The 16,596-nt window shown below is 37.8% G+C and overlaps 1 protein-coding gene across 9 annotated transcripts in view; it reads right to left on the bottom strand.

The window, feature by feature from the left end:
• Cep128 (centrosomal protein 128) overlaps positions 1-16,596 on the bottom strand; it is a 277,887-nt gene that overhangs the window by 245,083 nt on the left and 16,208 nt on the right. For all 9 annotated transcript variants that reach the window (XM_070028501.1, XM_070028506.1, XM_070028496.1 and 6 more), the window contains one exon: positions 15,772-15,858. In XM_070028501.1, coding sequence (XP_069884602.1) covers positions 15,772-15,858 — 87 coding nt within the window. The remainder of the gene's footprint in view (positions 1-15,771; positions 15,859-16,596) is intronic.

Genomic DNA, 16,596 nt, shown 5'->3' with positions numbered 1-16,596 from the left:
CAGAGGGGTGCCAAGATAGTAACGGGACAGTAGGGAAACACTACAGCTCTCTCCAACCAAATAAGAGTTTAAGTTCCAACGTTTAATTGCCCCAAGAGACCAACAACAGCAAAAAGCCAAACACCCAGAGGAAAACAGGTGAACAAAGAAAGAAAAAGAAAGAAAGAAAAAAAGAAAGAAAGAAAGAAAGGAATTTCAGAATGGAAAAGCGCAAAGCCCCTTGCCCCACCCTTGCGGCTGCGCAGCTCCGCGTCGACCGAGACTGGCCCGGCCCGGCCCAGGGCTGCTGGAGACCCCAGAGTCACAGGGGGTTGTCTGCAGAATGCCAGCACAGAAGACGCCCAAGGTGCGGTGCCGGACCCAGTGATCGCAAACAGAGAAACCTCGGAGCTCGGAACCTGCACAAAGACCCTTCACCCACCCCTCACCAGAGCGGCCCCTCCTCATCCCACTAAGACCACTTGGCCTCACAGCCCAGGGAAACCCCAGAACTACAGGGGTCCAGATGCAGAACACCAGAGCAAAAGACTCCCAAGGTGCTGGTGCTGAGCTGGAGAGCACAGAGACAGAAACCTCAGAGCTCAGAACCTGCACGAAGACCTCTTCCCTACCCCTCCACCGGCAGCCAGCACAAAAAACACCCATGGCACTGACCCAGACAGCATCAACAGAAGCAGAGACAGGGAGAAACACAGACTCAGAGCAGCCACCACCCAGCCCAGCCCACAAGCATCTAAACCAAACAGAGTGCAGTGGCAAACAGTGACCTACCTTGCACAAAAGCAGCAATCTGCCACAGCACCGCTAGATAGTTCCCAATTAGCTCCAGGGTAAGTACCCCACAGGGGACGGTGTACCCTGCCAAGGGAGACCAGTACCAGCGGTAACCCCGCAGAGCTTGATCCCCACCCCCCACCACCTGGACTACAGGTCCCACTAAAACTGGGAACTGTGCAAGCACCCCACCAGCCCATGGAGAACATCTAGCCCACCAGGCTTGATCAACAGCAGGCCTGGGAGGGAGCTTAAATGCCCAAGCTGGGAACAGCACCTGCGGGCCACAGCAGCCAGCAGCGGAAGAAACCCGAACTGCTTATCACAGGCTGTGTACCCCAGATGGAATACCCAGAAGCCCGGGTCTACCCTGCATGCCCCAGGTGGGGGACCAGGAGCCAGGGCCAGGCCTGGAGATAGGGTGCCTGAGCTACACAACCCACCCATATCAATTGAAGTCAGAAGCTGAGCACCTACCTCAGCAGAGGGGGAAAGCAGAGAACTGCAAGCCCTGAGAATCACGCCCATGATGGCAAAAGACTATGTGTCCAGGGCAAAAGAAGCAGAAGCCCAAATCCTACCAGAGCCTGACCTGTATATCCCAGACTGGGGATTGGACAGCTCATGCGAAAATCACAGAGAAAAATTAAAAGATTTATCAATATCCAGGATAGCAAGCTACCCCTAAAAGCCAGCAGCCACCCAGGGGAGAGCCCCAGTGGAAACAAAACAGGAATGGAAGACAAACGCTACATCCAAGAGATGCTGGAGGCAATGATTCAAGAATTAAAGTGAGAAATAGATCATAAATTTAAAGAATACAGAAACTAAATATCAAAACAGATGCAGGAATGCATGCACATCTCGTTAAGAGATGAGATTGATACTCTGAGAACTAACATAGAAGCCATAAATGGCTCAATTTCCTCCATGCAAACCACAATGGAAGCCATAGTTAACAGAGTGAATGAAAAGGAAATTAAAATAACAGATACAGAAGACAAAATGCAGCAACTGGAAAAAAAAGTCATAGATATGGAAAAACCACTTACATTATGCCAAAGGGAAATCCAAGAACAAGCAGACAGTGGCAAGAAATTTAACCTTTGTATACCTGGAGTGGACGAAGGTGAGGAATACCAGAACAGGGGAATACAGCACTTATTTAGTAAGATTATGAACGAAAATTTCCCCATCTTAAAAAAGAACATCTTACCGACATAACAGAAGCATATAGAACACCTAACAATAAGGATCCCAGGAGAAATACTTCGGGGCACATTATTGTAAAAATGATAGATCTGAATAATAAAGAAACAATCTTGCATGCAGCAAAAACAAAGAAGGAGCTATACTATAATGAGAAAAAAATCAGAATCACTGCAGATCTCTCCACACAGACACTGAATGCAAGGAAAGCCTGTGAAAGTACGATCCAAGCCCTGAGAACCAGTAACTGCCAGTCCAGACTTATATACCGAGCAAGGCTAGCATTCACATTTGATGGAGAAACTAACATTTTTAACAGTAAAGAAAAACTAAATGAATTCATAAACAATGAGCCAGTACTACAAAGAATATTAAGAGGGGACCCAACCTGAGGAAAACAATCAAGAACAGGGATCGACATCAGACAGATATCACTAAAAGTCCAACTTAGTAAGCACAGGAGAAAAGGAAAGAAAAACTTAGGAATTAAGGAAAGTGACAGAAAATGGAATGTATATCTCTATAATAACCATAAATATTAACAGGCTCAATTCACCAATCAAAAGAAAAAGAACTGCAGATTGGATCAGAAAACAAGACCCATCCATCTGTGCCTTCAAGAGATCCACCTCACAGCCAAACATAAAAACAAACCCCAAGTGAAGGGATGGAGAAGGATCTACCATGCAAATGCTCCCAGCAGGAAAGCAGGAGTTGCCATCCTGATATCTGACAAAATAAACTTTTCATTAAAACAATACAAAAAGGCAAAGAAGGATACTTCATATTAATACAGGGAACAATCCAAGAAGAGGATATTACCCTTATCAACTTATACTCACCAAACATTGGTGCACCCAAATATGTTAAGCAAATACTCTCAAACTTACAGAATAGAATAGATCCAAATTCAATAATACTAGGAGACTTTAATACCCCACTCTCACCAAAGGACAGGTCTACCAACCAGAGGATTGGCAAAGAAGCCACCAAATTAAGTGAGGCCATATTTCAAGCGAAACTAATTGACATCTACCAAGTTTTCCACCCTAAAACTACATAGTACACGTTCTTCTCAGCAGCTCATGGAACTTTCTCCAAAATAGACCATATCATAGTTCATACAAGGAATTTAAGCAAATACAAATCCGACCCGACCACAGTGGAATCAAGCTAGTTCTCAGTAACAAAGCATACTGTAAAAATTATTCAAAATACATGAAAATTGAACAGCACACTTCTGAGCAACACTTGGATAACAGAAGAAATTAAAATTCAATGAAAATGAATATACATCACAAAGAAACCTGTGGGACACGGCAAAAGCAGTCCTGAGGGGCAAATTTATCAATTTCAGTGCACACATCAAGAAAATAGAGACAGACCAAGTAAATAATCTCATGTTGCAACTAAAACTGCTGGAAAAGCATGAAAAAGTTGAACCTAAAGTTACAAGATGGAGTGAGATAACCAAAGTAAGAGCTGACATTAATGAGATAGAGACCAAGAAAGCTATAAATAAAATTAATAAAACTGGTTTTTGAAAAAATAAAAAAATTGATGGACCTTTGACAAGATTAACTAAAAAAAAGAAGAGAGGAAACCCAAATCAATAAGATCAGGGATGCCACAGGAAAAATTACAAATACCCAAGACATGGAAACAATTATAATGAATTATTTCCAGAAACTATACTCACTAAGGAAAGAAAACCTAGCAGAAATGGATGCATTTTTAGAGAAATACAAATTTCTCAAACTGAACCAAGAATAAATAAATCAATTAAATAAGCCAATATCTTACAATGAGATAGAGGAAGAAATCAGAAGTCTTCCAGCAAAGTAAAGCCCAGGACCAGATAGATTCACTATGGAATTCTATAAGACCTTTAAAGAGGAACTAATACCCATACTCCTCAGACTCTCCCAAGGGAGCTTCCCAAGCTCATTCTATGAAGCTAATATCACACTCATCACCAAACCAGGCAAAGGCCCAACAAAAAAAAGAGAACTACAGACCAATCTCCTTGATGAACACAGATGCAAAATCCTTAACAAAATTCTAGCCAACAGAATCCAGAAACATCAAAAAAAAAAAAAAATCACACATTGCAACCAAGTAGGCTTCATCCCAGAGATGCATATGTAAGTCGTCAATAAATGTAATCCATCACATCAACAGATCCAAGGTCAAGAACCACATGATTTTCTCCATTGATGCAGAAAAGGCTTTTGATAAGATACAACATTCATTCATGTTAAAAACTCTGGAGAAAATAGGAATAGAAGGAACATTCCTCAAAACGATAAAAGCCATATATGACAGACCAATAGCCATATTATACTTAATGGGGAAAAACTACAACCAATTCTCCTAAAATCAGGAACAAGGTAAGGATGCCCACTCTTACCACTCCTCTTCAATATAGTTCTGGAATCCTTAGCCTGAGCAATAAGGCAAGAAAAAGACATTAAATGGATCTGCATAGGGAAGGAAGAAGTTAAACTATCCCTTTTTGCAGATGACATAATACTATATCTCCACCCCCAAACTCTTAGAACTTATAAACCACTTTGGCAAAATAGCAGTATACAAAATTAACCCACAAAAATCAGTTGCCTTTTTGTACACCAACAATGTACAAGCAGAAGGGGAAATCAAGGAACAACTCCATTCACAATAACCTCAAAAAATAATTTAGAAATTAACCAAAGATATAAAAAAACTATTTAATGAAAAGTATAAAAACTTAAAGAAAGAAATTATAGAGGATACCAGGAAATGTAAAGACCTTCCATGTTCTTGGATAGGCAAACTTAATATAGTGAAAATGGCCATATTGGCAAAATTGATACAAATTCAATGCAATTCCCATTAAAATCCCAATGACATTCATTACTGAAATACAGAAAACAGTCCAAAAATTCATATGGAACAACAAAAGACCTAGAATAGCCAAAACAATTCTAGGCAAAAAGACAACATGGGAGGGATCTCGATGCCGACTTCAAACTCTACTATAGAGCCATAATAACAAAGACAGCTTGGTACTGGCACCAAAACAGACCCAAAGACCAATGAAATAGATTAGAAGATCCAGAAATAAAACCACAAGCTTACAGTCAGCTGCTATTTGACAAAGATGCCAAAGACATACAGTGGAAGAAGCACAGTCTCTTCAACTACTAGTGCTGGAAAAACTGGGCAGCCACATGAAGATAACTAAAAGCGGACCCCAGCCTGTCACCATGCACCAACATCAACTCAAAATGGACCTTAACATCAAAACTGAAACTCTAAAACTACTACAGGACAGAGTAGGAGAGACACTTGAACTTATAGGCACAGACAGGAACTTCCTGAACAGAGTTCCAGGGTCACAAATTGGAGAGACTGGACAAATGGGACTACCTTAAAATAAAGTTTCTGCATAGCTAAAGACATAGCAACCAATGCAGAAAGACAGCCAACCAATTGGGAAAAGATATTTACCAGCAATATCCAGTATATACAGGGAACTCAAGAAACTAATCCCTCCCAAACCTAACAAAGCAATTACTAAATGGGCAAGGGAACTAAAGAAAGACTTCTCAGAAGAAGAGATAAAAAATGGCAAAGAAACACATGACGTTGTAAAGGAAACGCAAATAAAAACAACCCTGAGATACCACCTTACCCCAGTCAAGATGGCCTGCATCCTAAATTCAGCCGATGACAAATGCTGGAGGGGATGCGGAGAAAGAGGAACCCTATTGCACTGCTGGTAGGAAAGTACACTAATACAACCACTTTGGAAAGCAGTCTGGAGGGTCTTCAGAAAGCTAAATATAGACCTCCCTTATGACACAGCCATACCACTCCTAGGCATTTATCCTGAACAATAGGAACCAGGATATAAGGACACGTGCACCTCCATATTCATTGCAGCACTGTTCACAATAGCCAGGATATGGAAACAACCCAGATGCCCCACTACAGATGAATGGATCCTAAAATTGTGGTACCTATATACAATGGAATATTATATAGCCATTAGAACAAAATAATGGCATTCGCAGGGAAATGGATGGAACTAGAAAAAAATCATGTTGAGTGAGGTAAGCCAAGAGCAAAGAGACAAACGGCACATGGTCTCCCTGATAAGTGGACGTTAAATGCAAAACGTAAGGTGATACAACAAAGTAAACAAGACTAGAGAAACAAAGGACCTCCACTCATCTGGTCAAATCATTACTAAATGATCCCATGTTACTGATCACATATATAGTATATATGTGCACATCTGACGGAACCTAGGAGGAGGACAGAGAAACAGACGGAAACGGGAAACATACAACAGAGAGACCCATCAGCTGCACTGGTCAATGATCAAAACAAACTAAGCAACTCAATGGCAACGATGGGAGGAAGGGAATGAGTGGGAAAGAGGGACCAGCTGACACTAAGCAAAAGGAAAGGAATGTACATATCACCCAATGTGGAAGAAATAACTATATTGTCAACACTCATAGAACTCATAAATTTTAGAGAACACAATAAAGACAATTTGTCTCATGAAGGTTAGAATGTGTTTGTGACTTTAAGTATCACTACCTCACAATACTGTGAAATTTGTGAAATTTATGTAATCACAATAAAAAAATTGCTATTAAAAATAAGAAATTTGAATTTCATTGTTGGAGATGTTATTAATTATAGTAATGATATTTATGCCCACTGACACCATTCAAACAGGAAAGCCTGTGTATGCTCTTCAGATCCCTCAGTAGCTGTTCCATGTGTTCAGTAAAGTTTTTAAAAAGAGCCTCACTGAATGGAAGAGTGTGCTAACTCTATCTCACCCAGAACTTGAACTCAGTTCTGTTTTAGTTATTCCCCAAACTTTACTGAGGTATAACTGACAAATACCTAGTTTGCTTTTCCAAAGTAAAAGAAGTATAAATATATATTTTCCAAAGCTCTGGCCCAAAAAGGATTCAGTAAAAAAAAAAAAAAAAAAAAAAGTTTAACATGCTGCAATTTAAAGCAGGCTTCAATTTTGTAAACCATTTAGAGATTCTATTTAGTTTCTTCAAACATGTTTTACCCCAAACTGTCCTTTAACTTCATACCAAGAAAATATATTCCCTAAAATAACATACATTATAGAAAGAGACATGAAAATATGGTCATGTCTAGATAACTTCATTCCCTCAGATGGAGAACTGAGCATAAATATTTGGTCTAACTGTTCTGATTTGTTTTCATCTGACATTGAAGAACCAAGTTAGCAATAATTTATGATGTACACAGAATTCATGATAATGGAGGTAGTTTAAAAGTATTGTGAGTGTAGATCTATAAAGTTAGTATAAAAAAGCTAAGTCCTCACACTTTCAAATATCAGGGTTCAAAATCCCAGACAAAACTGGAGGTGGGAGAGAGGTCATCAAAAGAATTTTGTCTAGGATGTGGGGTAGGGGGGCGGTGTAGAGGGAGGGAGAGATGGGAAGGTTTAGGAAGGGGAAACAAAGGAGGAGGCAACAATGCTTGATAAGAAATGTACTCATTATCTTGCCCATGTAATTGTAACCCCTCTGTATGGTATTTTCACAATAAAAAATAAAAACATTTTAAAAAGTTTAAAAAAAAGAATTTTGTCTAGGACAATAATGCCACTCCTATTTTGATTATTAAATGCCTTGTGCTTGGCTTTCCCTCTCTGCCTGTTTCTACCAGCCAAGATTGATTTGGCAACAGATTGCAAAGTAGATTAGTTTTACCTTAATTTCATGAAGACAACTTTGTTAACGATAGTTATCATTTCTGTTAAAATGAAAAGGACAAGAAGGAAAATGCTAATAAAATCAAACAATAGTATAAGTGTATGGTTTGCATACCTTTCTTGTCTCATTGGGTGGTGAAGCATATTCTTAAATGGTTGCCATTTTAGTTTGTATTTATCCAAAGATTGCTTGCTCCAATTAATACAACCTCTCTCTGTACACTGGTCTATAGAAAGATAAGCCTATAGTAATATTCCTGAAATTGAGAAATTCCTTTTCAAAGAATACACTATTTATTTTACTTTTGGGGGGGTTTTGTTGTTGTTGTTGTTGTTGTTGTTGTTGTTTTGTCAGTCGTGGGGCTTGAACTCTGGGCCTGAGCGCTGTCCCTCAGCTCTTCAGCTCAAGCCTAGCACTCTACCACTTGACCTACAGTGCCACTTTCGTTTTCTGGTGGTTTATTGGAGATAAGAGTTTCACGGACTTTCCTGCCCGGGTTGGCTTTGAACCGGGATCCTCGGGTCTCAGCCTCCTGAGTAGCTAGGATTACAGGTGTGAGCAGTGGACGCCCAGCTTTACTTTTGTTTTAATAGGAAATCCTTTATTTCAAAGCTCTGTGTATCACAAACATTCTAAATATAATTTTAAGAGAATTTTTTCAACTTCATGATTTAATGTTAATAAATGAACATTCATAGCAAGTAGAAGCCTTGTGTTTCATGAATAACATATTATACATAACAATGTATTAAGTATAACAGTATATTCACAAACACAAAGGGGGAATCATTGTGAGCTATGCTAATTTAGAATAGTTTGAAGTCAAAATAATCACATACACTTTTTACTTATAAATGTTGCAACATGTTGATGGAAATCAGCAGATAAAGAAATTACAAATAACTGTTTAGCATATATAATGAAGCACATCAAAATGAATTCCAAGGATTGGAAATAAGAGGTTCTTATTATGTCCTGTATGCAGTTATTTCTAATTTTTTCTTTCTGTTTTAGTTTTCTGTACTCTTTGTCTTGAATATAAGCTTATTTGATCTGTGGAAGGGAATGGGAATCACAGAAACATCTGGACAAAGGATGAACTAAGGCAACAATGATACTCACTAGACACTATATTGGAAATTAACTTTACAACTTGGGAGGGAGGGGAGTAGGGAGTGGTAAGCAGCAGAAAATGAGGAGGGGGTAACAATGCTTAAAAAGAAATATACTCATTACCTTACTTACATAACATTATGTTGGAAATGAACTTTACAACTTGGGAGGGAGGGGAGTAGGGAGTGGTAAGCAGGAGAAAATGAGTGACAGGGTAACAATGCTTAAAAATAAATGTACTCATTACCTTACTTATGTAACTGTAATCCCCCTGTTCATCACCTTTACAATAAGTTTAAAAAATAAAAATATATAATAATACTGCTTAGCAAGGGTCAAAAACCATATGAGCACTTAGATGTTTACTAATTAAAATCACACATGTAGGATAACATTGCTTTTTCAAATGACAAAAATGGAAAGTAAATTAATTTGCTCAAATTCACTGAGATAGTTTCTCAAGACTAAATCAAGATTCAACTGCAATTCTGATTCCAAAAATTACATTTTTCTCACTAGCCTCACAGCAAAAGTTCTATAAAAATTACTTTCCCATCCAGTAATTTCATGTGAAACAGAAATAAAATTTTCAACAGTAGAATTTAAGTACTTAATTCTAAAATCTAAAATATGGTAACAAAATGATCTTAACAAAATTTGTTCAGTTAAAATTTTCTACCTGTATATTCTTACTATACAATATTTAGTTTAAAGCAAGATCACGCCAGGCGCCGGTGGCTCACGCCTGTAATCCTAGCTAATCAGGAGGGTGAGATCTGAGGTCAAGGTTCAAAGCCAGCCGGGGAAGGAAAGTCCATGAGACTCTTATCTCCAATAAAACACTAGAAAACCAGAAGTGGCACTGTGGCTCAAGTGGTAGAGTGCTCGCCTTGAGCTGAAGAGCTGAGGGACAGCGCCCAGGCCCAGAGTTCAAGCCCCACCACCGACAAAAAAAGAAAAAAGAAAGAAAAAAAAGAAAATTAATGATTTATCAGAGAAGCAGATACCACCAACTTAGAGATACTCTAAGTGGCTAGTAACTGGCTTTAAACAATCAACAACAACCTACCATTGAATATACTTAGCAATAGAAATCCATTTAAGACAAAGAAAACCCTGGACTTTATTACTTAACATTCAACATTTTTACAATGTTCACATACCAGATGGCAAGATCCAATGACTCTCAAAGAGAAATTTTAATCAGAGTACTTAATTAGGAAAAAAAAAAAGAGCTATTAGTATAAGTCTCTAAACTCTAATTTGATAACCAGTCTTTACCTTAGAAATGAACTTAATGAGTCAAGAGAGCTGTATTTTTCTTTTAAACCCAATATTAACTCCTTTATATAAACTTCCACAGACAGAAATCACTCCTTATGTTGAATATTTTATGCTGTATATTCTGTCTTAGGGCATTCTATTTTTATAGCATTAACAGAGTATACCCCTTTCTCACATAAATAGAGACACACAGCTCTAGAAGTACTGTAAACACTAAGCTAATAAACTGCACAGTTTTCTGAATATTCTAACACTGAAAAGCACAATTTGCTCCAAAATCTTCATAGGTTTTTTAATAAATTTTTAAAAATTATTTTTAATATGTATTTTTAAAATATATTATTTTTAAAAAGAAACCTTCACAGGTTTCTTTACCTATCCTCTTTAGTCCAAATGTTCTCACACCTCCCAAGGAAGTCACAGCATGACAAATAATACCAGATGATACTTACTGAAGGTCATGAAGTTCAAGACCAAAGACCTTAACTGAGACTATCCAACTACCTACGGTTCAGTGACTGGAAACCATACAAGAAAGGTTAGTGAAAAATCAATGGTTGTTAGTAAGGATGATAAGAAAAATCAATGCCAGCATCGGCAGCTCACAGCGTGTGCCACATTGTTCAAGTGATTACTAGATCTACTGCCAAGAACAACACCTCAATGCCAATCTTCACTCAGCACCAGACATCTTCCTAACTCTGTTTCTATATTTGTTCCATCTAACTCCTAGTCTAGGTATCATACAGTTCTAGTCCCAATGCTAAGAATGACTACAGTCTTCTGTTGTGGAATACATTAAAGATGACGTCCAAGGTGTAGTTTCTCAATTGTAACCATTTACTATAAATACTCATCAAAGTCCATGAATCTCGATGTTAAGATCCTGAAAATTTACCCTACCCCTTAGCTCTGTCACTTTAATAGATCATGGACCCGAGCTTTCTTACCTTGAAAATAATATTAATAATACCGCTTATGTCAAATTAAATGAATTTACATGGAAAAAGTGTCTGGTTATATCAAAGTCATAGAGAAATTAGAAACAAAACTTATGTACTGCACCTCCATGAAAAACTAGACCTCATTAAAATTTTTTAACATAGGTTGACTCCTCACAAGTCTTCATGTATCATTAACAAAGAGTTAAAGTTAGACTAGGATGAAAAAATCAAAATCAGTATACAGTACAGACATTTGTATAGTCATTTTTATCCTGGCACTATTCACAATAGCCAAAGTATGACATCAGTGTCCTTCAGTGAATGCATAAGAAAATGTGCCATATATACATAGTAGAATACTAATCAGCCATAAAGAGAAAAATGAAATCATGCTACTTAAAGGAAAATGGATGGAACTGGAGATTATCATGTTAAGCTAACTAAACCGGAGTCAAAAAGACAAATACCACCATATGTTCTTTTTTCATTTGCAGGATTCAGACCAAAGAAGAGCACACACACACATACACACAGTCACTTCCAAAATGACAAGGATGAAATTTATCATTATACTGAATTGAGTTTAAAATAAAGCAATGAATAACAGTTACTCATTTGCTGGAAAGAAAAGGCACTGGCAATCAACTGTTTTACCAGAACAAGAATTTGAGGAAATTACAGAGGAAAAACTAGACTACATGAAGGAACAGCCTGAAGCAAAACTGAAGACTCTTTATCTCCTGTGTGTTCTTTTTTACAACTAGCTAGCTTTGTAGTCAATGAACTAACAGGTCAGAAATAAAAACTTGTTCACTTTACTTCCCATGAATAAAACTACTTTCCCCAGAGAAATGAGCATTATTCTACTCTATGCCTACTATAAAATACGATACAGACACAGACACACACAAACACACATACATATTTAGAGCCATAGGAGAACACATGTTTTGCTTTAAATGCTTATATGTACACAAGTTTCCCTAATAGAAGTTTCACTCCCAATTGCCCAATTCAATGGAAATTTAATACAAATAAATAAGGGTCTAATATTTAACCTGACAATGTAGGATTGTTCTTTGCTACTAATTTATAATATTTTGTATTTTTCAAAAATACAAAGAGGTGGGTGCAGGGGCGGGGGGAAGAGATGGGAAGGGATGGGAAGGGGAAACAAAGGAAATTTAAAAAATACAAAGTTATGAGAGAAAAAAAGATGAATAGAAAACAATTTTTAAAAAACAATAAAAAATTTTTAAAGGTACAAAAAAAGAGTTCTTTGATTTTTTTTTTTTTTGGGGGGGGGAGGAAGGTGGGGATGGGAAGATCCTGCATTTCCTTGTGTCCGTAACCAGTCTCTTGGTGGAGTCTCTGGTCTGCTGTGGTATTTGATTTTCCTGTGGCTTAATTGGTTTCTTAAGTCAGGTACTGGCACAAGAACAGACCTCAGGACCAATGGAATAGAATTGAAAACCCAGAAATGAGCCCACAGAGCTACAGCCATCAAATCTTCGATAAGGGAGCTAAAAAAATAGAATGGAAGAAAGACAGCCTCTTCAGTAAATTGTGCTGGCAAAATTGGTTAATCACTTGTAGAAAACTAAAGCTAGATCCTTATATATCACCCTGCACCAGAATCAACTCCAAATAGATTAAAGACCTCAGAGTTAAAACACACACTCTGAAAACATTACAGGATGGAATAGGAGAAACCCTATGTCTCCTTGGCACAGGCTGAAATTTTCTTTTTTTTTTCTTTTTTTTTTTTTGGGGGGGGGTCCAGTTGTGGGGCCTGAACTCTGGGCCTGGGCACTGTCCCTCAGCTCTTCAGCTCAAGGCTAGCGCTCTACCATTAGAGCCACAGCACCACTTCCAGCTTTTTTCTTTTTGCTTATGTGGTGCTGAGGAATCGAACCCAGGGCCTCTTGCATGCAAGGCAAGCGCTCTACCACTGAGCCACCTTCCCAGCCCCTGAAATTTTCTTAATAGAGATCCAAAAACACAACAAATCAAAGAAAGGTTGGACAAATAGGACTGCAGGAAATTGCAGAGCTTCTGCATGGCAAAGGACATAGCTAGCAAGATCAATAGAAAGCCCACAGATTGGGAGATAGATCTTCACTAGCCATACAATGGACAAGGGTCTCATATCTAAAATATACCTGGAACTCAAAAAATTAAATCCCCCAACAACAAATCCTCAAAGAAACAACTGCCCAATAACTAAATGGGCTAACGACTTAAAGAGAAGCTTATCTGAAGAGGAAAGAAGGATGGCCAATAGACACATGAAGAAATGCTCAACCTCCATAGCCATAAAAGAAATGCACATCAAAACAACATTGAGATACCACCTCACCCCAGTTAGAATGGCTATAATCAAGAACTCTAATAACAACAGATGCTGGAGGGAATGTGGACAGAAGGGAACCCTACTGCATTGTTGGTGGGAGTGTAAACTTGTTCAACCACTTTGGAAAGTAGTATGGAGGTTCCTAAAAAGCCTCCACATTGAGCTCCCCTAGGACTCAGCAATCCCACTTTTGGACATTTACCCAAATGATCACAAACAAGACCATACTAAAGCTACCAGCACAACGATGTTTACTGCACCATTATTTACCATAGCTAAGATATGGAACCAACCCAGATGTCCCTCAGTAGATGAATGGATCAAGAAGATGTGGTATGGAATTCTATGCCTCCATCAGAAAGAATGACATTGCCCCATTTGTTAGGAAATGGAAAGACTTGGAAAAAATTATATTCAGTGAAGTAAGCCAGACAAAGAAACATATGTCCCATGGTTTCCCTTATTTGCAATTACTAGTATATGTTTGAGACAAGCAGAAACAGTCAGATAAGTTGATGTTAGGTAAAATGAACCCCAAGATAAGGATTCAAATGTTTTTTCTTTCTTGTGATTGTTTCTAACATATTTATAAGATGATTTATTTGTATGTCCTTCCCCCACGATATAACCCCTGCTTTCACTGTATTTGATGTTGGTATAATTTGTGGAGGGGAAGGGAAAAACAAATTGCTTAAATAGGGATACAGGTGGCCCCATTGCAACAATAAGATGTACAAGTGGTTATGTCAAAAAAGGAACTTTACAACTTGGGGGAGGGGGTAGAAATGGGAAGGGATGGGAAGGGGAAACAAAGGAGGAGGCAAGAATGCTTGATAAAGAATGTACTCATTATCTTGCCCATGTAATTGTAACCCCTCTGTACAGTATTTTCACAATTAAAAAAATTAAATTAAAATAAAAAAGAAGAAAAAAAGTACAAAGAGTCAATTAATACAGCAATTAACCTAAAACAGTTCACCAATTACCCCATTAAAAAAAATCTATACCTCTGTCCTTCAAACATCAAAAATCCTAACAGCTGGTGCAAAATTATCCAAGCTTATTTTCTAAATAAAGGTACAACCTTTGCACAGAAATGTTTCCTTGTGGTCTTATGGTCAGGAAATTAGTTTCCAATTATAAGAAAATAATGACAGCCATGCACTTTGTAAAAGGAAAACAAAATAAGTAATCAATTATAATTTAGAGTTACAAGACAATTCACTACAGCACAGATACATATAAAACATTATTGTATAAATGTAATATTAGTGTATACTAATCATTGCAAGTGTGAATAAATAAATTTAATTCTTTTCCAAGGCATTACAAAGAAAGTAAATTCCAAAGGAAGGAAAGACAGAACTAGCAAATATTCATAGACTTATTCACTTTATTTCAAAATTCTAGAGTATCTTTCTTTCTTGTATTCCTATGTGAGCTAAATCTAAATTTGCACATTTTTGAAAGGATCATTTGAAATATCAAGCAAACTTTTAAACACATGTATAACCCAGCAGTTCTATTTCCAGGGATTCTACAAGATTAGATACAAATATATATATTAGAAAGGTCACTGGATATTGTTCACAATAAATGAAAAACCTGGATATGTCCTTATTATGAAATAGTATATAACTCCTTAAAAGTAGGTAGACCTACACAATGTTTTGCCAACTGTGATATGAAACAACTGAGAAAAGAGTTGCCTAACTATTTTAATACACATGTTTGTACATGCATAGAAAGTGTTCAGAAAGATCTTTTAAAAAGTCAAAATGGTTACCTCTTTAGAGGCGAATGGAGAGAAGTTTGAGAATTTTGTTAAAACAATGAGCATCTGTCACTTTAAAATAAACCATCCTTAAAATTTGTATCTATCAGTAGTCCAAAATAAGCAAGTCTTTGTTGAATTTATGTCCAGAATTCTACCCTATTACCTAAAGCTTTCAATCAATAGAATCTAATCAAAGTAAGCTGGGGCTTGAACTCTGTAGGCCCTGTCCCTGAGCCTCTTTGTGCTCAAGGCTAGCAATCTACCACTTGAGCCACGGTACTACTTCTGGCTTTTTTCTGACTAGTTTATTGGAGATAAGAGTCTCACAAACTTCCCTTCCTGGGCAGACTTTGAACCACAATTTTCAGATCTCAACTTCATGAGTAGCTAGAATCTAAACTATATTTTAACTCTAAGATAATAAAGCATTTTTAAAAAATCACAGCTCTGTACATTGTTATCTCCTTTCTCTTACATCTCTACTCCCCAAAGACTGAATTCTCCAAAAAAACCTTGGTAAACAAAAATGTAAATATATTTAAGCATGCTCACATGTTCAACAACACCAGCCTGTCCATTACTATATTCTCGATATTGCCCAAGCATCTGGTCCACTTGTCGAAGGTTCCAACTAGTATCCTTTAGAGAGAAAATACTGTTATTGTTCTGAACAATACCAATCAGCACTATATCAAATAGCTAAGCCAACAGTTTGTTAAAGGTATAATTTATATTATAATTAGGTATCAGTGAACTTAAAAAAAAAATCACTGTGAGAAAAAATCAAATCCAGCAGGGTGCCAGTGGCTCACACCTGTAATCCTAGCTACTTGGGAGGCTGAGATCTGAGGATCGTGGTTTGAGGCCAGCCCAAGCAGATTCTAATAACACTCAAAACCTAGAAGCTGAGGTGTGGCCCAAAGTGGTAGAGCACTAGCCTTGAGCAAAGAGAGTTCGGGGGGGGGGGGGGGGCTGGGAAGGTGGCTCAGTGGTAGAGCGCTTGCCTTACATGCCTGAGGCCCTGGGTTCGATTCCTCAGCACCACATAAGCAAAAAGAAAAAAGCCAGAAGTGGGGCTATGGCTCAAGTGGTAGAGTGCTAGCCTTGAGCTGAAGAGCTGAGGGATACCGCCCAGGCCCAGAGTTCAGGCCTCACCGGAACCACCCCTCAAATAAATAAATAATAAAAAAAAGAGTTCAAGGACAGTGCCCAGACCCTGAATTCAAGCCACAACTGGGAAAAACAAAAACAAAAACCACTCAAATCCATCTTTTATTTGTATAAAATACAAAATACATAATATAAATTTTTAATCCTAAATTCTGAGGTATAGCATGCTCATGTGTAGAAAAAAATCTAGAAAGTCCAAGGCCCTGA

The sequence above is a fragment of the Dipodomys merriami genome, unplaced genomic scaffold, assembly GCF_024711535.1.
Source record: "Dipodomys merriami isolate MVZ:Mamm:240054 unplaced genomic scaffold, mDipMer1.0.p SCAF_1, whole genome shotgun sequence".
In the NCBI taxonomy this organism is placed as follows: domain Eukaryota; kingdom Metazoa; phylum Chordata; class Mammalia; order Rodentia; family Heteromyidae; genus Dipodomys; species Dipodomys merriami.
This window is presented reverse-complemented; position numbering and strand designations above follow the sequence as displayed.